At 36.3% G+C, this 26,942-nt stretch overlaps 1 protein-coding gene across 6 annotated transcripts in view; it reads left to right on the forward strand.

Moving 5' to 3' along the window:
- Positions 1-26,942, forward strand: part of Nav3 (neuron navigator 3) — a 740,499-nt gene that overhangs the window by 517,353 nt on the left and 196,204 nt on the right. For 5 of the 6 annotated variants that reach the window (XM_085683469.2, XM_085683465.2, XM_085683467.2 and 2 more), the window contains 3 exons: positions 7,548-7,620; positions 8,052-8,235; positions 25,090-25,158. In XM_085683469.2, the coding sequence (XP_085539595.2) occupies positions 7,548-7,620; positions 8,052-8,235; positions 25,090-25,158 (326 nt within the window). The remainder of the gene's footprint in view (positions 1-7,547; positions 7,621-8,051; positions 8,236-25,089; positions 25,159-26,942) is intronic. The other variant, XM_085683468.2, reaches the window with a different exon arrangement.

A 26,942-nucleotide genomic window follows, 5' to 3' on the forward strand; every position in this document is an offset into this window, starting at 1 on the left:
TCCTGCCTCCAAATTGCTCTGGACTTCATGATTCCTGACCTCTGATCCCATTTGCCCAGTCTTTTTTATTTTGTGGATTCTCCGAGTATATTCTAAGTCTCTTAACCTTCTTAGGTGCTGTGGTCCACATCATTATACAGTGAAAGTAAAGCTGGCAAAACTCTAGGCCAACTCACCGGAGTATTCCAGTGGAGGAAACCGATTTGCAAAGCTTCAGGAATATCTGCTTTCTGAATAGTTGCTGTCATTTCTGTAAAATCCTTGTGAAGCCATAGTGTTCGCCTTTTCCATAGTGGGATTTGTCCCAAAAAAAAAAAAAAAAACCTCAGCAGTGCATTTTTATTTATCAATTTTTATTTATCAATTATTGGGTATATGTAGACAGACTTTTCTGTCCCATCCAGTCCCACGGTCATTCAGTCCCAAATAAACGCACAGAGGCTTATATTAGTTATAAACTGCTTGACCTCTTGCTCAGGCTTATTGCCAACTGCCTCTTATAACCTAAATTCACCCATAATTCTTGTCTACATTTGGCCGTGTGAGTTGGTACCTTTTCTCAATAAGGTATTCTCATCTTGTTGCCTCTGCATCTGGCTGGTGACTCACTCTCTGCCTTTTCTAGTCCCATTGGTGAGAACGTTGGAAGAATAAATGGAACAGGATGAGACAGACATATATGATGGAACAGGATGAGACAGACATATATGATGGAAAAGGATAAGACAGACATATATGATGGAACATGATGAGACAGACATACATGAACTGATTCATTCCTTTCACCCTCAGACCCTTCTATTCAGTCTTCACTTACTGTAGCCTTCCTTCTGGATTCTGAAAGGTTTAGGGACTGACACCCCAATAAACCTTGATGCTTAGAATTTTCACACTGGCAAACAGGTAGAAGCTGTAGAGAAAGATACCAGAGAGGCTGAGTATTCTGGATCTCTGGCTAGTCTGGATTTGAGTCCTGCAACCTCAGATGTTTCCTGTCTGTGACTCCCTCAGCCTTCACTTCGTTCATGGGTTCACCTCATACCATAGGCTCCTCACTTAGTTAATCTGCTCTGGCCTGCTTGGAGACCAAGCAGGCTTCTTTTCAAGCAGCAAACTGCAGAGGTGAAAACTGTAGACTGTTTCTATAAGTACATCAGTTCAGTTCATGGTCCAGTACTTTTTTTTCCTTATAATGGGCTATAAAATTGGCCCCTTCAGAAGAGGATCCTTTGTAGCAATTCTATATAGGTTTCAGACTTTATTGTTTCTTGGTCCTTTGGGCATCTGACTGAAAATCGACTTCTGGTTTGATTTTAGGAGTCTGTCTCTCAAAGCATAACGTTAAGTCATTGTTTTACATTTGAATTATTTCTCATTTATAAAAATGTGGTTTTTTTTTCAAACCGCGTAAATCAAGAAGGGGGCTGAAGAGAGGAAGGAGCACCAGAGTGGTGAATGGGAAGTGAGGGTGATAGTCAAAACACTCACTGTATGGGTACCAAATTATCCAACAACCAACAATGGAAGTTTAAAAATGCTTTTTCAGAACTTGAGATTGACTCTATGAATAGGAGGTCCACTTGAGGGCTGTGATCCAAAATCTGGCTCCTAAATAATATCAGGGTTGGCTCAGTGGAGCTCTGCTAGTTGTAATAAAGGCACGCGAAGGTGAAGTTCTGGCCAAGAGAATAGATTCTCTGACCTGATTGGTGTTTATGGTAAGCTATGCTAACGAGGTAGGTAGAATAATCAGTTCTTTGGTGGGATACAGTACTCTTCCTCCCAGAATTCCTGCCTTCATACAGAATGGTGTACGGGGCCACAGCCAGGGGTCTTCAAAGTCTGCCTGCTTCTCTGAAGTACACAGAAAAGCCCCACTTTTCATTTTATTAGTTCTGTGTCTGCCAAAGAAAATATTTTCCTACTGTTTGGGGCTTCCTTCGTTTTTCTCTAAGGACCCTTCTGAACATGTGTCTGCTTTTCTTCAATGATAGACCCTTCTTTCCTCCATTTACCCTCTGGCATCTTCTAACATTTACAGTTTGCCTGACCCAGGGTAATTTTCCTTTTAAACTCCAACAATGCCTCGTTGAGCTCCAAAAAAAAATTTAGACAATAACTAAAGTAATGAACAAAAATAGTCATCATATAATCTTTATCTAATGCAAAATAGTCACTATATTTTACTTTATACCAATTATATTCAGTTGAATCTTTTGGCTGAAATCTAATTGTTTAAATATATTACAATGCAATTTGGATGGCAGTGAGCCATCTCATTTGGATTTTGGTAGAAATTATATTTATTATTTAATTTACATAATTATTTGACTAATTTGTATAGTCATGAATTCATCATGAGAAACAGAAGTATAGCAGTTGCCAGGTATAGCAGCACTTGCCTATAATACTAGCACTTGGAATACTGAGGCAGGGGGATCAGGATTTCAGTCCAGTCTGGGGTAGATAGCTTGGTCTTATCTCAAAGCAAAGATATATTAATAATAAAAACAAAAAATAATGATGACGATGACAACAGCAACAATAATAATAAAATCCTAGCACATCACGAAAAACTCCCTCTCCATAGAGGGCTAAAGTAAGGCTGGCCTGATTTCTTTACAATAGGCATCTACTTGAGTCATGCAGGAAATGACTTCACTCTGTCATCCCTGCAGCTTAGACTGTGCGTCTTTGTTTCTTCCTGTTGCGTGGTATTTGAGTCAAAGGGCAGGATGGACCCTTTCCGGGTCAGGTGAAGATCACTTCTGAGTGTGTCACTGCAGAGAGAGAGGTACTGTTAAGCTCTCTTTAACAACCCATGCACAGTTTTCCGTGTGGTAGCTCTGGTTGACAGGCCTTGTTCTGCCCTCTGCTGCTTGTCTGCTTTATCAAAACTAGAATTATCTCTCAACTCTAAATGACACTCTGTGAAGGCGTCTGCAGATCTGTACTGGAAATTGATGGCTCCATTCTCTCTAGCAGTGTCCAATGTTGTTTCTATATCTCTTTTGGAATTTATTATACAGTGTCTTGTATTGTAGTGATGAATCTTACTGTCTCGGCAGCTATTTTCTAAGCTCACAAAACCAAAGGCCTTGTAATTCATTTTTATATCCCTTCACCATCCCACAGAGCCCTTTGCTCAGAATAAATAGTGAAGACTTGCTGGATCAACCAATCACAGGGTGTTAATTCCTGCACCATGGCTAATATTTAAACGTGGATGCCAAGACTACTATTAATCTTGTTCAATCATTTAATGTCACCAAGTAGTTTTCATTTAATATTCTTAACTATGAAAAAAACCTGTGAGGACACAAAGTCTGTTGATATTGTGAAAGATTCCTCCATGTACATTTCTTAAAGGAGGTTAGACTGGTTTTGCTATAATACAGAAGGTGTTATAATAATCATGTAGCCAAATGCGTGATATCACTGTAAAAATGATTTTTTTGGAGTCACTTTTTCAATGCTCAGATCAATAAATAGAGCTGTTTGTAATATAGATGTGTTTATATCTAGAATACATTAACCTCTAATTAAAATCATCAAAGCTATAAATATATTTTTGACTATTTTGAGTTTCTTATAAATGAGAAAAGATATTTTTTTCTCCCTTTCTTCATTTGAAATTCAGTTTGTAATTTAGCAGTTAGGCATGTCCTTGTTTAGTAAGTTCTTCAGGATCAACTTAAATGTATAACTGCAAGTCAATCAGTTATTGATGTTTTGCAAATTGAATCTGCTTTTATGGGACTATATGAAATTATTGGAAATTGGTCAGTGTTCTTTAAAACATTTTAGGACAGTGTCTCTCTTTCTTAGGTACAGAGATAAGTACTGAATGAATGAATGAATGAATGATCCAGTTTTTATAATATGAACCTAAATGGCAGTGCTCCAATATGATATAAAATTATACAGATAGAAGCTATATGCAATTCATAATATGAACCTTCAAACTAGAGAAATGAATTAGTGGTTAATAGAACTTGCTGGGGTTTTTTTTAAAGATTATATATATATATACATATATATATATATATATGAAGGCTCCATTGGCTTTATGCCTCTATATCAGATACTATTATAGATGGTTGTAACCCATCATTTGGTTGCTAGGAATTGAACTCAGGACCTCTGGAAGAGGGCTGGAGAGATGGCCCTGCGGTTAAGAGCACTGCCCACTCTTCCAAGGTCCTGAGTTCAATTTCCAGCAATCACATGGTGGCTCACAGTCATCAGTAATGAAATCTGGTGCCCTCTTGAGGAAGAGATCTGGTCATTCATCCTCATCAACTTGGACAATGAAACTGATATATGGACAAGTTCAACAGAATCACAATATACGGGCTGCCCATTTATGCTTCAACGTAGCTAGGGCATAAATTTCATTTTCTTTTTTAATTCTTCTGGAAGAGCAGCCAGTGCTCTTAACCTCTGAGCCATCTCTCCAGGTCTGAGCTTATTGTTCTTATGCCAGAGCTAAGATCAATTTCTAATACCTGTGTTAGGTGCTTCACAACCATCTGTAAATATAATTCAACAGGACTTATGCCTTTTCCTGGCATCTGCAGATATCAGCATCTGTACACACACACACACACACACACACACACACGTAAGTGAGAATGTATATTTTAATTACTTTCTACTGCAAGGTTTAGTTTAGGTGCTTGTGCTACCATAAAATGTTTGGAGAGGACCCAAAGCTTCAGTGTTCAGTGTATCTGTATGTTTTGATATTTCTGAATATATTTATTGAATATAGACACTAGGAACTTTGTGTTTTATTTTCATTGTGCTGTTGGTATGAAATTTAACAGATGATAGAGGGAAGTTACGCATTCCATACCAGTAAAAGGTCAGTCACTTAACGAACAAAGAACTTACAACTGCACACACAATAATAGGAAGGTAAAAGTCTTTGGAGTGATTATCTATCAGTAGAAATTGGGAATGATAGGGTTAGATGAGAAATATGGCAGTAATGAAACTCAGAACAGTTTTATTTGTCATACTCCTACTACAAGAGACCAGTAACTTATCCTTGTTTTCAAATTGAGATAAAACACTGTAAAAGGGTTAAAGTACTCTAAGAGAAATTCAGATTAGATATGCTTCAATGATACATAAAATACTGTGGCATTGGACACATAGCTGATTGATTTATACAAACACACACATGTATATGCATCTGTTATTTATGTCAAAAGCTTCTACTTCCAGTATCTCGGTATGTTTAGGCTATCTCAATCTAATGTTCGCAGCCATTATAGTTTCTGTGTCTATTGTTTTTCTTCACTTTTCTTTACTTCATATCCTTTGAGTTTTATATAGTGTGTTCTTGCTATTTTGTTTCATTTGTGTATCTCTATGATAGCTATGGATATCTGCTGCTTTGCGTGGAAAAAGCAGGCTATATTTAGATTAAGAGTTACAATGTAAATACCTATTGATAGATTGTCCCAGTCAATAAACTTTATGATTCCTTTTTTTTTCCCCTAGAGCCAGGTACAGGGAATTGGTGTGAGTTTTGTAATATGTAGACTTAAATTAAAAAACCACTGGTTCACTGTTGCTATTTTTTAGTTTTATCTAGTTCATTCATAAATACGAAGATAGATGTGATATATTGCCTTATTTTTTTCCTGTTTTTTAAGCATTGTTGTGTACCCATTGCATTCATAATATTACACTAGGGACTATAGAGATGGCTCAGGATTAGATCCCCACATTCCTCTTACAAAGAACTAGAATTCAATTCCCAGCACCCGTGTTGGATGGCTACCAACTGCATGCATCTCTCGCTTCAGGGGAGTCTGATGCCTCTGGCTTCTGTGGGCACCTGCACTCACACAGACCAATACCCACATACCTACAGTGAAAAATAAAGCATTATAAAAGCAACACACACACACAACCTTGCTAACAACGCCCAAATAAATAAGCGCGCATGCCTATGAAACTTCAGAAAGTATGTCTTGATGGCTTCAATTACACTAAAGCGAGTAGTAGATCTAGGGCCCTGTCCTCTTAACTCCTTATTGCCCTGAGATAGTCTGTCTGGCGATGAACGTAGGCCAACAGATGGCAAGTCATGGTGATCCCCCTGTTTCCAGTTTTGCCCGAACTGAGCATTGGGACTATAGCTGTTATGTCCAAATTCAGCTTCTTCCTGGATCCCTGAAGATTTGAACCTAGTTTTGATGTGTGCACGGAAAGTGTTTTTATCCACTGATCCATCTCCCTAGTCCTTTGTTTCTTATTTCATCCTTTTCCAATAGCAAAGCAGCATGGGAAAAGATCCGATGTAAGTTTCAACATCATACCCTCCCTGAAGACTCAGATATTGATGGTGAATGAAATATATTAGGTTACACTTTGGTCAGTTTCTTCAGCTCTATTAATTTAACAACAAAAGATTTTAAAATAATACTTTCTTATCAGTATAATTTTTTTTCACACAACAAATGTGTATGCCTTGGCTTTATTTGTGAGCCAAAAAAATAGCTCATTGAATGTTATGGCTTAGATTTCATTTTGCAGAAGATTATATTTCAGAAAGAACATAACCTTTTCATTTGGATAGATGGATTATTGAATATATTGTTATTTTTCAGAGGCATTACAGTCTTCCTGTAATGCTGAGCTAAGAGGACATTGGCAAAAGTTTTTGGATCTTTCTGTGTGGCTTTCGATGAGAAGTAAATAAGACAGAAATTAATACCTTACCCAGTTGTTAACTTTAAATACTTCTTAAATTTATCATGCACCACTTTTAGAGTATTAAAAAAAAACGCAATCAACTGGAAGCCTCTAGCTTTAAACAGTCCTAAAGGTAACTTAACTGTGTAATTCCATGATCAACATTGAGAGCAGTCTTTTGCCTGGTAGATTCAGTACCAGGCAAAACCATTTTGAATGGTTACAAGTTGATTGTCACACTAAAATGATTACTTATGAGCCATGTTCATTGCCCTTCTAAAATTTGAAAGATCATATTTACATTTAATCATGGGCTTCCTCAACTGTCAAAATGCAAAGACAACTTTGAAAATGAAGTTTTTCTCTGGTGTAGAGTTAAAAATAGGCCTCGTTTGTTTCATCTCATAACTCTCCTTTTGATCCAGCTTCTGGAAACTTAAGAAATATTAGTGACTGAATTCAATACCCCACACCCTAATATTTTCGTAGTTGCAGGGCTACAATCTCATCTCATATGGATGTTTTCATTAGGGCTTATTTGTAAAACACAGATCTAGTTTTATGCTACGTAGGTGGGTTGCTATGATGCAGGAATGCCATTCTTGGTTGTGCCTTTATCAATTGTATGCATGCACCAAAGTGCACAATGGGAGCTTTATGGTCACTCTGTATTCAGCCAAGATCACGCTCGTAAACCTCTGGTAACTCTCCCTAGAATGAAATGAATGTAAAGTATTAATTCTTTCTTGTCCCCCCCCCCCATGTTTCATTCTTGCTCATGCACTGACCGAAGAGTAATCCTCTAAGTGGCCTTTTCACTGCTTTTCATGTTGCAGATTGAAAATGTTGAGGTCTGCCTTAGCTTTCTAGCAGCTCGCGGAGTAAATGTCCAAGGCCTGTCGGCTGAAGGTAAGAAACTGTACTGTTGTCCCAAACGACCTCGGTGGATGTTTGAGTAGTTTCATTTCTCCATAGCCAAGTCTATGTGGGCTATTGTGCACTGGGGAAAGAAGTTGTGTGCAAAATAAAATCGTTACCCCAAGGCAGCCAGTACATCCTATTCCAAGAGTAAGAAAACCCACAACCCATAGAGCATCTTTGTTTAGTTGGGTTTGTTCCTTCTGTCCCCACTCCTCCGAGCCCCATGATATCACAAGTCACTTTGTAATGTTGGCAGAATTGAGACATTCATAATCAATTGAAATTGCGAGTTAGAGAGCAACTTGTGTTTTTATCCTCATAGATCTGGTTTAAGCGGATTACATCTAGACTTTCAGTCATATAGGAAAAATCAATTCGATTTATTTGACCATGGTTTACATTTTTTCCATTTGATACAGAAATAAGAAATGGAAACTTAAAAGCCATTCTAGGACTGTTTTTCAGTTTGTCTCGCTACAAGCAGCAACAGCACCATCAACAACAGTATTACCAGTCCCTGGTGGAGCTTCAGCAGCGAGTGACTCATACCGCTCCTCAGTTGGAAGCCACTCAGGTCAAAACCCAGCAAGATATGCAGTCTAGGTAAGGACAGGGGTGGAGGGGAGCAGGGGATGCATTTCAAACGAGTTTGTTTAGACTCAGTTTGACTCTTTAAATTATTGTGAGTTTAAAATTATCTTTGTGCGCTTTCATTTTCGTGTGACCCAGATATGTGATTTGTGAAAAAAAAAAAAAAAAAAGCTCAAACCCCTTCTCTCTGGATCTGACAAGAAAGGTCTATCATATTTTTAGGATGCACACTTTAATTTATTTTCTAATGGTGAGTTTTGTATATCTTGCCATGCAAGATGTCCCTAGTGGAGGAAAAGTGGTATGGTTTCTTCCTTCAGTCAAATACTTTAGTACTTACCATGTGTCTTTTGAATCCTGGTAATGAGGTGTGGTTACCTTTTATTGATAGTTTGTGTTGATTACATCTTTCAAAACTCAAGAATTATTATTCATAGTACTTTTGAGTATTTGAGAACACACTCTTTTTAAGATTATGTGTTTTGTGTGTGTGAGTGTATATATATGTATATGTATATATGTGTATATATATATATATGTATGTATATATACGTGTATGTGTGTGTATGTGTGTGTTTGGGTAGCTTGACTTTTGGTCCTTGCAGGTGTAGCCTATGCGATTAGTGGTGCTGAAGAGGCAAGTGATATTTGTAAGGCAACCCGACAGTAGGGCAGGAAATGCCCTCTTTCTAGAAAGCCTGAGTCAAAGTTTAGAATTATTCAAATTTCTGAATTTACATCAGGAATATTTAGCATGGGGCTAAAGGGAGAGTCCAGTGGTTTGGGCTTGTTTGTAACTGGACCGCGTTCAGTTCCCAGCACCCACACCAGGCAGATCACACCTGTAACTCCAGTTCCAGGGATCCAATGACCTTTGGCCTCTGCAGGCACCTGCATGCATCTGGTGCACATAAAGTCACCAGAGCACAAACAAACACTTAAAAATAAATAAAGCTTAAAATTCAGGGAAAGAAGAGCGTCTAGGGTAATATTCTTCACTTAAAGTCAATTGATCATGGACTTGAATCGCTGTCCCCTAATGAGATTCATGCAGCATGCAGGTCACTGTTTCATGGGCTAACTAGAACTATAGGCCACCTTGTTTGAAACATCAGAAAATGACAAATACAGTTTCAGCTAGAAATTTTCATCTTAGTCCCTAGCACTGTTCCTGAAGAAAGACGAGCTATATGGAGCAATTTGTTCTGGTGCATAAATAGGAATAATATTTTGTTAAAGAAAGAAAACATAAAAATAAACGTTATCTTTCTTAAAAATATATAAATATATGAAACACATACAAGTATTTGTTTTTTTCTATCTTTGAAATCTAAAGTACTCAACTTAATCTTACCTAGATTTTCATGTTTACCACTCAGTATTTGACAGAAAATAATTTAAAATATCAAACAATTTTAAAAAACTATTCCCTACCTGTGTCACTTGTTTGACTCCAGAATTTCCAGCCAGCTTTGCTATGGACCCAGTGTCCTATGCATGCAAATTCTCATCTCTTTGTAATGAGCTTTGATTCGCAGCTGATTTGTGCATGATGAGAAAGCATAATTTTACCAAGATGCCTTGCGTTTCCTCATTCATAGAATGATGAGGATGGTTTCCATTATCGTGAATTCAGTTATATGAATAGTCTTCTGGTTATTAAGCATACCTTGTCTTTCTGTGATATCTAGTGAAGTTTTTGAATTTCAGTAGAGGGAACAGGAAGACAAACTAGGCAAAATCAAATGAAACATCATAAGGTAATTTACTGGATGTTCTTCAGAAGAAATAATAGAGAAGAGAAAATCTATTTATTAGTAGTTTGTTGTCACACAGTTGGCAAAGAGACATCGGCTCTTACTACCAACAACAGAGATACTTCCTAGAGACTGATTTAAGCAGTTTGGGTGAACAAGAGGCAAAAATAGTAGTGGAAGAGTAATCTAAATGAAGTGATTTTGTACAAAGAGAACCCAATTTGGGGAAGTGACAAAGTATCATTTGTTAGGGTTTCCCTCCCTCTGTTCTTATGTCTGTGATGTGGAATTCCTTGCCCAGAATTTCTTGATACTATTTCCTTTTTGGAATAAATGTCTCTTTTCTTCTGTTTCTCAGTGGATATGCATGGATGCTTTGCAATTACAAGTATTCTTAAATATAAAATGGCTCCACTCATACCATTTGGGGGAAGATGTAGATTATTTTTTGTGGCAAAGGTTTAATGAAAGTATTTTTCTTTCTGTACTTTTAAGACTGGATAGATGTTTAATTTTTATTGTACAAAATTGGATTTAATTTGTTTTTTATTAAAACTTTATTGTAAATACTTGAATCAAAAAAGTCATACACCAAAATTAACCAGACCTAAGTCTATACATCTCATTGAACTGTGCAGTTATAATGGGCATTCTGAAGCTATAAAGCCTCATCAGTTTTTAATTGATATTTAATTTAATAAATATTTAGTGCATCTGCTTTGGTAAGTGTAGCATTGATGGCCCTGATACAATGGCATTTCCTACACATTTTGAAAAATGTAATATAATGCTTCTGTCATTAATACTTACTTCTATTCATACAAGTCCAATGTCTATAATTATAATTCATGTGAACTTATTATATCAGTGTTCCTTAAGCATTTTTCAAAAACCCATAGTAGTAACATACAAAAAATCAGTATAATATCTTTCTGTTAAATTCAAGACAATCAATACAGAAAAAAATGTATTGTCACCTATTGCTGAAGGCATGAGCCTTAAGTATGATTTATGATTCCTTTGTATTGATTTCAAAGTTCTTCCTGACTGCATGGTTTAAATGAAAATTTAATCTATTCTGAATAGTTAGTAAGAATTCTTTTTCTTTGTAAACTAATCAAAATTTCATAGGCCACAATTTTGCAGCTCAGTGAGAGAGTGGTTTTTTGCTCTTTTTAAAATAATCATAATTGTATAGGTCTCCACATTATACATTAAGAATTTTGTCTTCTTTGCCATTTTGAAAATAATTCATGTATTTTCATAATTTAAACAGCTCTTACTTAGGAATACACCTAAAGATTTAATCATTAAAAGCTCACCTCTAGAATTATGGATGAGATTGTATTCCAAGTCCACCTCTTTCAAAACTATGAAATCTAAATAGCTTCTCTATTAGTCATTTTTTCTTGTTATAATAGCAAACCTTAGAGAAACAACTTAAAGAGGGGGAGGGCTTAGTTTGGATCCCAAATTGAGGGAAATTCCAGCATAGCAGGGAAGTCACGCAGCTTGAGGCAACTATTCACATAGTATGCAAAACTAGGAATGAGAGAGTGATGTTTCCCAGTGCTCAGTACATTACCTCCATTTGATACAGCCCAGTATCCTGCCCAGAGATTTGTCCCACCCACAGTTAAGATGAAACTTTCTACATAAATTAACCCAAACAAGATGATCCCTTACAGACATGTACTGAGGCTAAATAAGTCTCCAGAGGTGTACTTGGAGACCTGCCTGTCACCCCTGTGACTCCAGTTGCTTTTGCCAGGTGGCACTCAGCATCCCTACAAAGCATCCTTGTGGTTCAGTCTCCTTACTTGCTAACGAAAATAAAGTGGGATGTCAAAAGATTATATAGGAAGTCATATGTGTATGTACATAACACAGAACCTGCCTGGCTTGTGCTTCTTCCCTGGTATGAATCTTACAAATGGTCCTCAATATTGGAATCTTGCTCTACATGATGAGCAAATAATCCTTGCTCAGGCTGATGTTTCTCTGTAGTGTGGATTTCCTAGAACTCTTGATGATTCTTTGGTCATCCTTTAAATACTGCAGTCTTCCCATTCCTGCCCAACATTGGCCCTCAAATTACTTTTCTTCTGTCCAAGTTCTAATCACCTTCTAACTTAAAATTTATTTGTCTATATTCTCGTTCATTATCTCTAATGTCACCCTTTGGAAAGTAAACATAACAACATTTTCCCCCTATTTTTGTCACTACTAGAATGAAAGCATTATCAGAGAACATTATACTCAGTAGATTCTTCATAATAAATTTTTAAAGAAGCATAACAACAATTCTATATTACTTCTCTTTCCAATTTAGTTAGAGAAATGTTATATTTACACCTCTAAAAGGACCAAAAGACAATTATCATGGGTTCATGATAATAAATGAGACTTTGAGAGTTGATATCAAAGAACTTGAAAAAAGAATAGCTGTTGACTACACTGGGAATTCAGAGGGAAGTGCAGAGTGAGGAATTAAAGGTACAGATGGGCAGAAGTAATAATTTTTAATGCTTTATAACTCACAGGGCAACTGATTTGCAAATGATTGAATAATTCAAAGTAGGTAGTAAAGAAGATTTTGCATGCTCATAACACAAAAATGATTTATGTCTAATGCGGTAAAAATGCCATTCACCCTAATCAAATCATCTTGAAATGTATGCAAGTATAGAAACCTCACACTGTCCTCCACAAATATACTGTTATGATGTGTCAATTTAAATGCAAATGGAAGGGGAAGTATTGAAAAAGAATTTTAGTTATAATTTTGGCTTTAAAATTAATTTTTATAAATTTATCAGTTTAGTATAATATGATAATTAAAATACATTTTTGAATTACGCTTAACATTCAGCTATGGTTGGTCTCAGTATGACAATTAGAATAACCAAAGAGTAGCTAGATGCATGGAAAGTTTTGCTTCTACTGTAGTAGGTCTTTTATCATACCCTTTATCCAGTCTATACAGATTCTAGGTTTACCTTCCTTTTTTGTGTTGTTTATGACAATCACTACTGTTCATATTGCTGCCTGTGTCCATAGTTCATTTTATGATTCTGCATGTGATTTCTGCATTCAGAATATGATATAGATATTTCCAAGATTGTTACCATCTGGAGAATTGTAAAAAAAAAAATAGGCTGCATGAATGAAGTTCTTTTGCTTTGTGATGTCACTGACAGCTGAAAGCAATTCATGACTATCACTCCTTTCTTCTGTGTTATGTTTTGCTTAGAAGAGCCGAACGAGATAACAGATCTAGTATTTAGAAAGGACACAGCTAATTTACAATTAATAGCATAGTGAAGTTATTCAGTTTTAATTAGAGACTAATAAAGATATTGCTAGCATGACTAAGCTAACAGAAATGCCACCCTTGGGCTGGAGAGATGGCTCTGCAGTTAAGAGCCCTGTCAGCTCTTCTAGAGGACTTCCATTCATTACTCAATCCATGAATCCAATGTATAATACCAAGTTAATGAATGGGTGAGTTTCCTGGGAATTATCTGGTAAGATATAGTAATCACGGAGATAATAAAATACACTAATCTAGTTCATATAATTGTTAAATGGCAGGATATAGGAAAGATAATCATTTGTTTACCAAAAAGTAATAAATAAATAAATAAATTAAAATACAATTTTTTTTTTCTTAAAAATTTCTGTTAAAGGGTCCTCATTGCTGTGTAAGTTCTCTGGGATTGTGACCCTCAGAGAGACTTACATAGATCTAATCTACATGAGAAGTAGAAAAAGACAAGATCTCCTGAGTAAATTGGGAGCATGAGGACCTTGGGGGAGGGTTGAAGGGGAGGGAAGAGGCAGATGGGGAGCAGACAAAAATGTAGAGCTCAATAAAAAAAAAATGAAACTGAATAAATGCCAAGTAGTTGAAAAAAAATTTCGGTTAAATATGAGTAAATGATTTCCAACCCTCCTGTCAGATAATTGTTGACTTTCACCACCTCACACAGTAAATCACATAATGACATGAAACATATTTTATAGAACTGAACTGTAAAATCCCTGGAAGTGAGGTAGAGTTGAAGAAATATGCAATTGGATGACACGGGAGGTAAAGGTGTGATTATAACAAGTCTTTTTAAGAAGAACACAGAGGATTATCCCTAGGTGGTCAGTTGCTATGCCCCATTTTTATTTTGGAGAGCGGATCACAGAGGCATAACTTTCCCTGTGGACTGAGTCGCTCTGACTGAACTCAACGTTGATTGACAGAACCCCTGGGCCTGTGCTCTGAGTTCCCGGGGAGGCCCCCTCAGAACGCCATGACCCTTGCCACACACTTTGTTCTGAGTGTCCTCTTCCATTGAGGATATTTGCTTCTCAGGACGTCTCTTCCAGGAATCACCATTTCCTTCAGGGAAATGTGCTCCAAATCTGGGAGGCTTTTCAGCTTTTGGTCGCGGGGTTATAAATCATGAAATGTGTATGAGGAGCTTTAATTTAGGATGACAGAGAGTCTTCGGTAATTTGAGCCCTCGGGATCCTGGCTTCAATTAGTTACTCTGCTCAGTTCTGTGTTGTGGTCTATCATGTGTTCTTTCTTAAGTCAAGGGCTCAAAGTTTTAAGAAAATGAAAACAAGTGGGGAAATTTATGAATCTTAAGAAAACAAAAAGTATGATCTTTCCATCTCTAGGCACATATAAATGAAGGGAATTTTTTAAAGATATTGGGAAACCAAGAAGATTGATGGTGATAATGTTAAAAGCTAATCCAAACACACATGTGTGTGAGTGGATGTGTGGGAGGTGCAGGTGTGTATGTGTGTGTGTGTGTGTGTGTGTGTGTGTGTGTATGTGTGTGCCCACACATGCACACCATGTATATGAGCACATGCACAGACATGCAAGTGTCTAATATTATGCATATGTTTTTCTTGTGTTTATATATCTACCATTTCATTTAAAGACTAGACAGCCACTGGCACTTCTGTTGATATGAAGACATGGCTCTATGGTTTTGGTTTTAAAGAGTATACCCATGTGAATTTCAGCATTTTGCCAGTGGAGGAACATGGATGAGAGAAGAAACCCCTGATGGATTGTTGATCTGACCTCTAAAGTTAGAGAAGATTGTAGAAGAGGCTATGTGAACAGATTTATATGTAACCCGCCTAGATATGACACATAACCTAGCTAGCACATAACCACCAAGTTCACTATTTTCACTTCCTTCTCCCACTTAAACCTCTATCTCATGTATTCTCAAATCCATTGGCTTCCTGGGAACATTATGAGTCTCAACTCTGCCTCCTACTTGTACCACATCCTTTAATCAACCAAGTCTGTTTCACTTCTAAATTTTATTAAACTTGTACAAATATTTCCAAGTAATGATATCTCTATAATTAAGAGTTAAAAAATATTCAATCGTTTCCATACTCAGTATAACTACACACATATTTAAATAATTTAGAAATGGCTCCTCTATTGTTAATAAAATACTATTCTACCATTAATTTTAGTTCATCTGTTTTTTATTGTCTGTTGATTCACAGTGAACTATCTTACAGTTGGTTTACCTAATAGAAATATATCAGCTTCAATATATCCCAAACAATTGTGGAGACATTGACAGTAGGGTATAGCATCAAATAGATGAAAGGGGGTTTGCTGGCATGAGGAACACCTTCTGGTAATAAACTGGAACAATTTTGAAATACTACAAGTAATCATTAGATAGGTGAAGAAAGATCAATTGGGAAGAGGAAAATTAACATACAAGAGTTGTATTTTTATAACTATGGAAACAATACTCAGGAAAAGTCTTGCCAAATGATGACCTTGCCCTAGTACAGAACTTGCTGGTTGTCTATCTAAGAGTACGGTCTGTTTCGTTTTGAGAAGAGAAAATAGCCCTTCGCGCTGGATCTCAGTAAAGAAGGCAAGTGTGGGATAGATACAATTCAGAGAAAGACTCTACCACCAGAGTTAGGATTTGTTCCCTAGTACAATGAGGAGCTGTCATTTTCCATGACAAGACATAGGAACGAAAGTAGAAATAAAAGTGTCATCCATTACTCTGAGGTAAAGAGAGGCTGGGAATAGCTGATGCCTGGAGCAAGTCTGTACTGCCCTGGGAGACGGGGCCAAAAAGTTGAATTCCAAATGTGGTTTGAGGAAAGAGTCGGTAGAATCAGCTGACAGATTTGCATTGGAATGAATGACTATAAAGATTCTAGAACTGTCGGCATTAGATGTGAGAAGATGCATCTTTGTACCGGAAAGAAAATATGTGTAGGAGAAGTGAGTTTGGTATAGGAAAGAAGAAGTCAACTCACTGACTCACACACCAGCTTCGAAATGTCTGTAAGAAAAACATTGGGATTGGGAGAATGGTTATAAGAGGCAGATATAGTTTATAGGTACACATTACGGAAACATAGTATATAGCTCTAAAACTCTATGAGACTAGATGCAGTAAATCGCCAAAAGCTATGTATGGGTGATCAAACTAAGTCCCTGGGTCAGCAGCTCACTGATGTTTATAGAGATCAGATATATAGTAGGACTTTGTAGAGGAAATCATAGAGTAAGATTACAAAATCGAACCCAAACCGGGATAGCTTGGTATCCTAGAAAGAAAGTGAAAAAATGTTCTAAGAAGAATGCAAATAATGATGGATATCATAGAGGCATCCTCCCCCATGATTCAGTCACCTTTAATAGTCTATGCCTGTATTCTATCACTAAGTCTTTGTAGCAACCATGTGACACAGGCTATAACTTCCAACTAAGGAAACTGAAATAGATAAATTAGTGTAACTTGGCAAAGTTTCACAGAGACTAATCTTATAAGTTGAATCTAGGAAAGGTGACCTGGAACTTTGTTGCCTAAATATGTAGGCAGAAACTCTACTGCTTGGAATCTTGCAGACCAATAAATAGGGCAAGAACTGAAGAGTGACCCCAAAAGACATCAGTCAATGGTATCAGTGAGGTTTATGTTGTAGTAGTTCTGTTGGCATCTGTTCAGTAGGAATTAAGATGAGAAAAGGGAAAAGATTTTTTTTAATAAATTAGGTCATAGGAAAGGAATTATACTAATGCAATTGCATTTTATTCCTCTAACTTTCCATTGGCTATCTTTGCAAACCTATATAATGAAGAGATATCTTTATTTCTTTTTCAGAATAGTCTAAGTATCCTTTGCCTTCCCCTCACAGAAAACGTGATAGAATACTGTTGCTCAGTTTTCCCTCGTCCGGTCCACAATGTTTCCTTTTATTGTTTGTTTGGTTTTTGTACATGCTTTTGCTTTGTTTTCAGTGTCCACAAGATCAATAACTGTTCTGTGAATTATTTTCCCATTTAACTAATATAGACTGATTTGAAAGTTTGAAACCAAAGTAGTATCTGATTTTAAATGTACATATGTCAAAAAAGTATTCCGAATTAAGAATATGACTCTTTTTGTCATCTGTTTTTGAAAGTCTCTATTGCTATTTGTTTAAATTTGAGCATAAAATATCAGCTAACTTTGATATTGACCAGAGCTCATTCTAAAATCCTTTGGTTAGACCATTTCAAACCCATGAAGGCATCCTTCCATGCCAGCATTCCTCTGCTCACTTTGGTTCTCCAAAAGCTATTTCAAAATCTCTTGTTCATTGTTGGCACATGACTTTTACCTGTTTTCTTTGAAGTAAAGAACGTAGCTCTCTATTATTTCTCTATCAAATGGTGTTGTATTAGAGAAACAAGAATGGCAAATATCTGAACTTTAGAGGGTATGGGGACAGTCATCCTAGGTTCTAAGATTTTTGTTTCATAAAATCACAGTTGTTCAAGTACATTTCCTAGGTATCAAAAAGTATAATCTTCCTTCATACATTGGCCTTTCAAAGGAACTATCAGTGTGTGTGTGTGTGTGTGTGTGTGTGTGTGTGTGTGTGTCTTTGAAACATGGTCTCATATAATCTAAGCAGTCTTACACTCAGGTAACTATGACCACTATCTTCCCAATACTGGGATTGTAGGTATGCACAATTATTTCTGAGTCTATATCATTCTGTAAAGGGTGAAATGTTTATTATTTTAGAGCTATAACTCAGGAAATGTGCATGCGATTTATCCCTTTTTAAAAGTTTGCCACAGGAAGTTTTAATGTCCTGTTTATATAGTTTATAATCGTTTCCTTATATATTAGAAATTTGGTGTCAATTATACTTTATTTTTAGTTCTCAAATAAAGCCTAAACACAAAGAGTTGGTTATTTTACTGGCCTTGTTATATTTTGTAAACGTATCAGGTGGTAATCAGTTTTCTAATGAACAATACTCCCCCAAATCTCAACTTACTGATTTTAAAATGGAAATTGCAGCTATTTGCAAAACTACAATAATCCTACCTGTGTGACAACTGCACCATGCTCCTATCATTAACTCAATATGGAAAAAAAAACAAGCTATAATTAGAGGCTTGGTGGTGAATATAGAATCCAGTCTAGGGAGCAAACCTTTAACAACTGAAGGAATCTCTCCCATGAGAATTTAATCACCTATCTCTATTACAAAGCCTTATCTCAGAGGTTTCCTTTTTATGGTCTTATCTCCATATTTTCACATCTTATCTTGTCCATTGCTTGTTTCTAAGTGCTTTTGGATTAACATTTTCATATTATAAGTTGTGTTTTACATTAGCCCTTTCTTCCTCTAAGGCCGAGAGGTATACCATGAAAAATGTTGTGAAATCCAGCCATCATTTAATTATGTGAACTCACAAGTGCTGATAGTCACATGTAACTTCACAATAAATTGGAAATCACACAAAGATTAAAAACTAAAAAAAAATATTTTATGAAACTGTTTATATAATTTAGATAAATGAATTTAAATTATTATTTTAGAAACTTAATAATGAATGGTCAATTTTGTGAACAAACAGATTAATAAATAGTTTGTAAACATACTCTGTACTGACTACTGTGTGTTTTAAGTCTCTGGGAATATTATTTATTCTTGTTTTTCCACTAACCTACATAGTCTTTGTCAAATTAATTTAATTTCATGAGCTAGAAAAATATTTTAGTCCATTTCTAAAGTTTAATTTCTTTTAAAGGTGGTTGTACTCTTAACAGATTTTTGAAATGAAGCTCTTGGTGTACCGAGACACAGCTTTGCTGTGCAGTGAAGACTGTAGATTTAAATAAAAAGATTTACAGAGCAACAGAAGATTTTCTAAAAGCAGAGTATGAGGGGAAACATTGTGGAAATGTGATTTATGATGATACAGTGAGAGAAATTTGAACCTAGTTTCCTGATCTTCCTGAATCTTGGAGTTGGATGCTGCAAAATAGCAGGAGACTTGTGCTGTAATATCTTATTCCGTGATCACTCTCTTTAGTTACTGTCTTGAGAACGCACAGAAGCAGACTGTGCAGGTGGCCTAACTGTCTGCAGAAATGTCAGTAAGATATAGCGCGTGTTCATGCCATAGTCTGCTGATGGCATAAGTTATCACCGTAAGCTGTCTCAAAGGCCACGAGGATGTTATTTCAGCCACCCAGCTACTAAAAAGAAACATGTATGAGAAGCTAAGTTTCTAATTCATTCATGGTTAGTGAATTCTTAGCAAAATTTAAGCATGTGTCCATTGTATGATGGCACAAATTCTGAGGTGTAACTATCAGCAAAAGGTCTTATGTGGATTTTGATGGAAACTAGATTGATTGGCGATGCAAAAGATGTGATTATTGGAGCCATTCTTTCTTTCTACAAGCTGTTAGCTTGTCAGTTATCATTTTATAGGAGTTCACAAAGGAGGGATCTTCTAAACTACAGGTGTTTAAATGATCTTTAAATCTTGATTCTGAGTATAAGGTTCAATTATATTGAGAGTTTCTTACATGGGTATGGCATTTTGACTAAATCCATTCTCTACTCTCTTCAAATTTTTTTATAGCCCTGTTGGACACTTTTCCCTCCCATCCTTATGTGCTCTTTTGTATTTTAGAACCCACTGGATTCACATAGGGCTATTTTTCCTTTAAATCTATGGCTATAAGACTATCTACTGAACCATAGAGCCTTTCGGAAGCCTTGAAAAGAACTAATCTTCCCTCCCTAGCAGCATCTGTTACTAGTAGTTTTTCAACAATGGCTAGGGATTTTCTCAATGGAAGGCACATCAAGGAATTCTTCTACTTTGAAGTTTGTCCTAGGGTATGATGAAAGTTAAGACGGTTAAGGGCAGTTTTCAATTTATGGTTGTTGGGAATCCTACATCTAATAAGCTAAGGCTTATTTCCTGAACATTGAAGAAAACTGCTTTGGGACATTTTTTAGTAGTGGAGAAATGAGGCTGTTTATAATATAGAAGAACAGCCTTTGTGACAGGAGTAGACTATATTCCTATTGCTACTGAGTACTTGGCCGATGATACATTTTAATAGGAAAAAAGATAGTATGATAATGGAACCAAGAAAAGGGAAAGAGAAATGCAGTTTTAGTCTTTGGAGGCTAAATACCATGTCTGAAGTTATGCATAGATTTAAGAGTTACTTTGGGCATGGTGGTTCTTAGGTACTTCTTGAAGCAGCATCTGCTACTTCAATGTAGAACAAGGTCAACTTCAGGATTTAAGAAGAGTAAATAATATCCTGTAATATTGTAAGACAGGGCCACTGTAGAGACTAAAAGCCATAGTTGAAATCTCAGACATTATCCTGAATGGACCAAACCTGTGAACGCCTGAGTATGAATACTAACATGTCAAGTGACCTGTATCCAACAAAGAAAATGGTGAAGCAAAGAGAGGCAGGATTGTCTTTGAAAAATAAAGAATGTCATGTTATATACTGTATTCATCAGAATTTTAGACCATTTAGTAATTCTTTAACGTGAATCTGAATCCCATTACATGTTAGTTTCCATTTTTATAAAGATCTGTTTGTCCCAGATACTTGTTTGCCATCATGTTAAATTAAATTTTCAAAAAAAGTTGGTATACATAGAGTTATCAACCTCATTTAACAGATGGTGAAGCAAGCAGAGAGACTAAGTGGTTGTCTTAGTTAGGGTTTCTATTACTATGAAAAGATACCATGAATACAGAAACTCTTATAAAAATAAACAGTTAATTGGGTTGGCTTGCTCACAGTTTTAGACGTTCAGTCCTTTGTCGTCAGAGCAAAGCTCATGGCAACTTGTAGACAGACGTGGTGCTGGAGGAATAGCTGGGACTTCTACATCTTACAGGCAACAGGAAGTCAGCTGACACGATGGAAAGTATCCTGAGCCTAGAAAAACTCAAAGCCCACAACTACAGTGACACACTTCCTCCCACAAGGCCACACCCACTCCAAAAGAGCCAAATGGACTAATAGTACCACTCTCCATGAGATTTTGGGGCCAATTACATTCAAACTACCATAGTGGGTGAGGAGCAAGCCATTAGTAGTCTACTTCCAGAGTCTGTGTTCTGAACAATGTACTAGCTCTTTAATTCTAGATTCTTAGTTTATTCTTTCATCGTAAATATGTCATTCATCACTCTTTGCCCACTTGATGGGCATTTCTGTGTTTCTATATCTAAGCTGGAAATAAGTGTAGTTCCTGTTACATATCCAACTATACTTTTATGGAGAACTCATAAATTAATATACATGATTTTATGGGCTATGTTTCTGTAGGCAAAGCACCACTTATTGCCACTTAAACTTATTTTAATAAATAAATCTTTTAAGTATTTCGTCAGTACGTGCCAGTAGGCACTCAGCACCTTTTTTCATGATTCATTTTCTGTCTTATTTCATGAATTCAAATAATCTTACTAGAATGAAAGGACCATAGCACCAAAGCACTTATCCCAGTAGCTATGTGTGTTCTGCACTTTATAAACTTTAGAATGGAAAGCTTCTGTCTTACTTATTCACTACTTTGAAGTAAATTATCCTCAAAGCATCCATGTACTTTATAGCAAGAGTTATTAAATGATTTATATGTCCTACTGTGGAAGTCAGATTTATTATACATAGAGGGTAAGAGATAAGAGAAAATAAGAGAAAGAAAAGTTCAAGATAAGAAAAACAATGAGGGCCTTGTTAAAATGCAAATGTACGGGATTGGATTTGAGGTTGTATATTTCTTACAAGTCCCATGTGATGCCAGGGTGATTGGTCACCTGTGTTTTATTAAAAAAAATCGAGAGAATGAGTCATGAGAGTTGAAAGGGAACTTAGAAGCATGTGGTTGGTATAGGTCTAATAATAGGACTAGACACAGACATCTACAATGACTTAGAGGGAAAGGGAAAATCAATTCTGAGCACACATGGGTAAATCATGATCCTATGAATAAGAAAAAATAAATAGAAGAAGGATATTGGAACTTTGGAGATGAATGAAGACAAATGGTAAGTTCATTGTCATGGGTAAGCGTGAAGATTATGTAATTGGGAAAGCCTTTTAAATCCTTGATATGTGGGTTGCAGTTTGAAGAAGTTAGTTCTAAAAGTTTAGCTGGAATCTTAGTCAGAAGTAAAGAGGCATCATTGAGGAAAAGGGACATAGTCTCTGCAGAGAAAATGATGCCTTTAGGAGTTGACTGATAGAGGTGTAATGAAAATATGAGAAACAGACAAGAGCAGCAGGTACACAGGTCTGGTTGCTGTGGCAGTGCACTGTGTAACAAACAGAGAACATGGATAATACCAAGAATTTAGAAAGCAGTAAAAATGAACAAAACCCTAGAGTTATTCAAGGTAATGACATCACACTTCTTAGCAATAGGTCTTACTTATAATCTCAACCCTTAGGACACTGGCCATCAAGAACGATGGCTTAGAGTCCAGCTTGAGCTACATAGCATGTTCTAAGCCAGTTGAGCTACGTAGTGTCATCATGCCTTAGTAAACCAAGCAGAAAAAAGCGTAATAGCTTCACAAAGGCAAGAGATAAATTAAAGATACCAAATACCAAGGAACTAAAGAAAGTAAGAGGTGTTGGTACAAAAATAATCAGAATGTAACATATTCTTTCACACCCAATCAGAAACACAGCCATAAAGTCAAACTGACTTTAGCTGAATCATTTAATAGCACAGGAATTTCCCAACTGAATACCCAGATTTATATTATTTCTTTAAAGCTTATACATAGAAATGATGGGCTAGTCTTAGTTACCAGAAAACCCTTTGTCTCGTATCATCTTCACTAACCTTGTCTATGTTCGGTGTGGGAAGTACAGTAACGAAAAAGTGGTCATTTTACTGGAGGATTTACAAGTTAACTCTGAAAATCAAAAGAGATTTCCTCACCTTGCTTGTATTTTAAAATGTATTTGTATTTATTTAATTTCTATCTGATTGTATTGAAGCAGCTTATTCTTTTTCATTTATTCTATGAAATTTTTGACAGCACAGTAGGTAGCTTGGCCACTTGTCTCTGTTCATAGTTTATTTAAAATACAGATCGTTTTGTACACAAATACCAATGTACCAGATAATGAATGTGAGAACATGCACTCTATTGACATAAAAACACCTTCCATATGATAATGTGTTCCCTTTACCCTGGTCTACAGAAAGTCCACTCACATTCCCAGCACAGGCTGGTTTAGAAGAGTGAGAAATTTCCTAGAGAACAAAATAAGACCAGGAAAAAAGTTTCTCTTGCCTAAATCCTCTCTGCTCAGCAACAGAGCAAACTGATCAATTGCCATAAGGTTCCAGTGACCCTTCTTGCTGATGCCAGCTCCCCAGTGCTAGTCTAAGGTCCTCCTGACTACTAATGACTGTTCAAACACTCCACATGTGATCGTGTAGATGTCTAATTCCCCTGGGAAGTGATTCTCCACGAAGTCTACTCTTGTCTACCCTGGGTGTGCCAATAGACACTCAAATCTATTGAGAGTTTTTTTTCTAAACATTATCTCTTCAATTTTTTTTTTGTTTTTTGCTTTGTTTTGTTTTTGTTTTTGTTTTGTTAGAGACGGGGTTTCTCTGTAGTGTTGGAGACTGTTTTGGAACTAGCACTTGTAGATCAGGCTGGCCTCAAACTCACAGATATCTGCCTGTCTCTGCCTCCCAAGTGCTGGGATTAAAGGCGTGTGCCACCACCGCCCAGTATCTCTTCAACTTTTAACAACACAGATATCAATTTAGTGTCCAAATTTGCATTTTTTGTGGAAAAAAGTGTTCATCTTCAAAGCCTGAGTTAAGTAATGCTTTCTTTTATTTCTTTGAACAAAGTATTCAATTTAAAAAAATGGTTGTGGTTCTAGTGGGATGGATCCGTGGATAATGTTTGTATGTTAGAAGACCTAAGTTCAGCTTCCTGATCCTACAAGGTGGCAAGAGAGAACCAATCCCAGAATTACTTTCTGATATCTGATGTTACATGCATGCTATGGCATGAATCAGCCTACACACACACACACACACACACACACACACACACACACACACACACCACTATACACACTAAAATAATTTGTTGACTATAATTCAAGAATATTCAGGAATTATCAGAGGTTTTTTTGCTAGAAGTTAACTCTAAGTAATTTTCAACTCAGGAACACAGCTTTCTTTAAACAAAGTTGCTATATTGTAAACTCTTTTTTAAATTGCACAGTATTAGGTATCAATAATAATGTATGTGTCATAAACTCATTTTTAATAAATTGCTTTTCAAAATATTTGGTTTAAAAGAGTGAATTAGAGTTGACAAAACTCTCTTCTCATACTTTTCTTCTTATATTCTGGAGAAAAGAATCTTATGAATAAACCTTTAGTCTATTTAATGTTTTCACAGTCAGATGAAGGTTAAGGTTCTATTAGATAAAATAATATTATTAAATATCTATAATATATAACATCTACATTATAACTTCGAAGTCACCAATGAGGCCCTTTTTTTGCTACAAAAAGTGTGCCACATTATTTCATAGGGCATTCACAATCAAAGCTCATGGCATATGTGTTGCATTACCATGATATTCTTATGTATATATATTTGTTTCTGTGTGTTTCAATTGCATTTCATTGACTCATAACTTTCTTATAAGTTTGCACTTTCTTTCCATGGTCAAAGAATCCCTTTAATCCCATTTCTCTGTTTCTCCTCATACAGTCTGACAGCCAGATATGCAGCTCAGTGTAATCACAGTGGAATTGCAACCAGTCAGAAAAAACCTACTAGGTCAGTTCATGTCTCTAATCTATTGTTTGTTAGTGCTATTTAAGTAAATGCCAGTGATATGCTGTCCTATCACGTTACCTTGTCCAAAGCAGTGCACACTTCTAAGAGTTCTAGGTTTTAAGTACTCAGTTCTCCCCAGTGGGTATGGAGACTTTGGGATGAGTATGTTAGGTGATTCAATGGGTTTAAAAGTCTGGCTTTGATTGAGAGTTAGTGATGCACAGTTATGTGATGGGCCAAGGCTGTGTCCTAGACTGAGAGTAAACAGGGAAAAATGACTTTGAAAGCCCTTTGACCCTTTCAAGGTCTCATAATCTGAAAGTTACACAGCAAGATTTTTAACTACTTTGAAATAGGCATGTGGTATTTACGAAACACTCTAAAAGCAGAATTGGTTTGGATGATTTATGTGGGGAAATTAACTTAGGATGGTATTCTATATAGAACAACAAATTTATGCATTGATGACATGTGGATTTAAAGATCGATATATATTTGTGTTTTTTACAAAACAATAATTTGTAGAGTGTTCGGAGAGCTTAATTTTTGTTCATGTTATTGATAAAGGAGTAACGTTAGTTCAAGTCAGCTGGATGAAGTCAAAGCAAAAGTTTGCACTCTGATATGTACTGCCATACACATTCTCCTTTTGTAGGAGCTCTCAAGCGGTCATTGCTTGAGCCATGAATCAAGCTGTCTAGGGCTTCACCATGAGGGCTACTTCTGATGGCTCAATGACATGAGTGCCTTGTTTTAATTTTTTTTTTACATGAATTTCCGCAGTAGTAGAAACTTATTCTGGAGAGAAGCATGCTTAAATTGTTTAGTTAACAGGACAACAGATGACGTTAATTCCCAGTGACACCCACAAGCAGTGGGTACCTTCACGACTCCTGTAAAGATGTGGACATGCGCGACATACGCTAAGCACTTTGTCCTAATGGAAGTTTCCTGTGTCACACACCGTCTTTCTCTCTCTTTTTTCTCCATCTCATTTCCTGTTTTACTGCTCTGATGAATGATCTGGAGGCTCTGGCTGCCAGTCAAATTAGGGTAATGAGAAGAGCAAATGTATCTTTTAATTTGTGTTAAGTTGTTCTTCTGAGGACTGAAGATCACTTAACTTCATGGGTCACAGTAAAGATAAAAAATGCATCTTAGTTGCTTTCTAGAAGTGGGTCAAGTTTCATTGCAAACAGGGCAAGTTTGAGGACACACTGTTTACCCAAGAGTGTGGAATGAATTTCAAAGTCTATGGCTATGTTTTCCGAAATTGCTCTCATATTTATTGGGATTGGGACATTTGGCCCAATTAATTATTTGACTTCTTCCTGTGGAGAGTAATCACTGGGGCTTGTAAATTCCTAGTGTATGTGGTTATGATGTTGTAGCTACAACTTGTATAGCTGTTTGAGAAAAAAGAAAAAGCTGGAGTCATTTGGGAAAGATTCTAATCTTGCATTTAACACAACCTCAAACTATTAGAAGAGTTGCAGAGACACTTTTATTTATTAGCCAGATGTGTTTAAACATGTTAAGCACTAAAGCGCAGCCAAAAAATTGGAAACTCTTAAGAGCCTCTAACATCAGTGCAGTTTTTGTAGTTGTATTTTCCTGGTGTTCATTGCATTTTCAGTTCTACTACTATAAAAAGGTTTTAGTTGGGGAGGGGTTGCTTTCTCCAAGTTGGTAGAACAGTAGAGATGTGCTGAAATCTGCTGCACTAAATGGATAAGCAGTTTGAACATATAGCAGTTATAAAAAATATTTTAATCTTTTTATTT

Source organism: Myodes glareolus, chromosome 26 (genome assembly GCF_982192425.1).
Source record: "Myodes glareolus chromosome 26, mMyoGla1.1, whole genome shotgun sequence".
NCBI classification, from domain to species: domain Eukaryota; kingdom Metazoa; phylum Chordata; class Mammalia; order Rodentia; family Cricetidae; genus Myodes; species Myodes glareolus.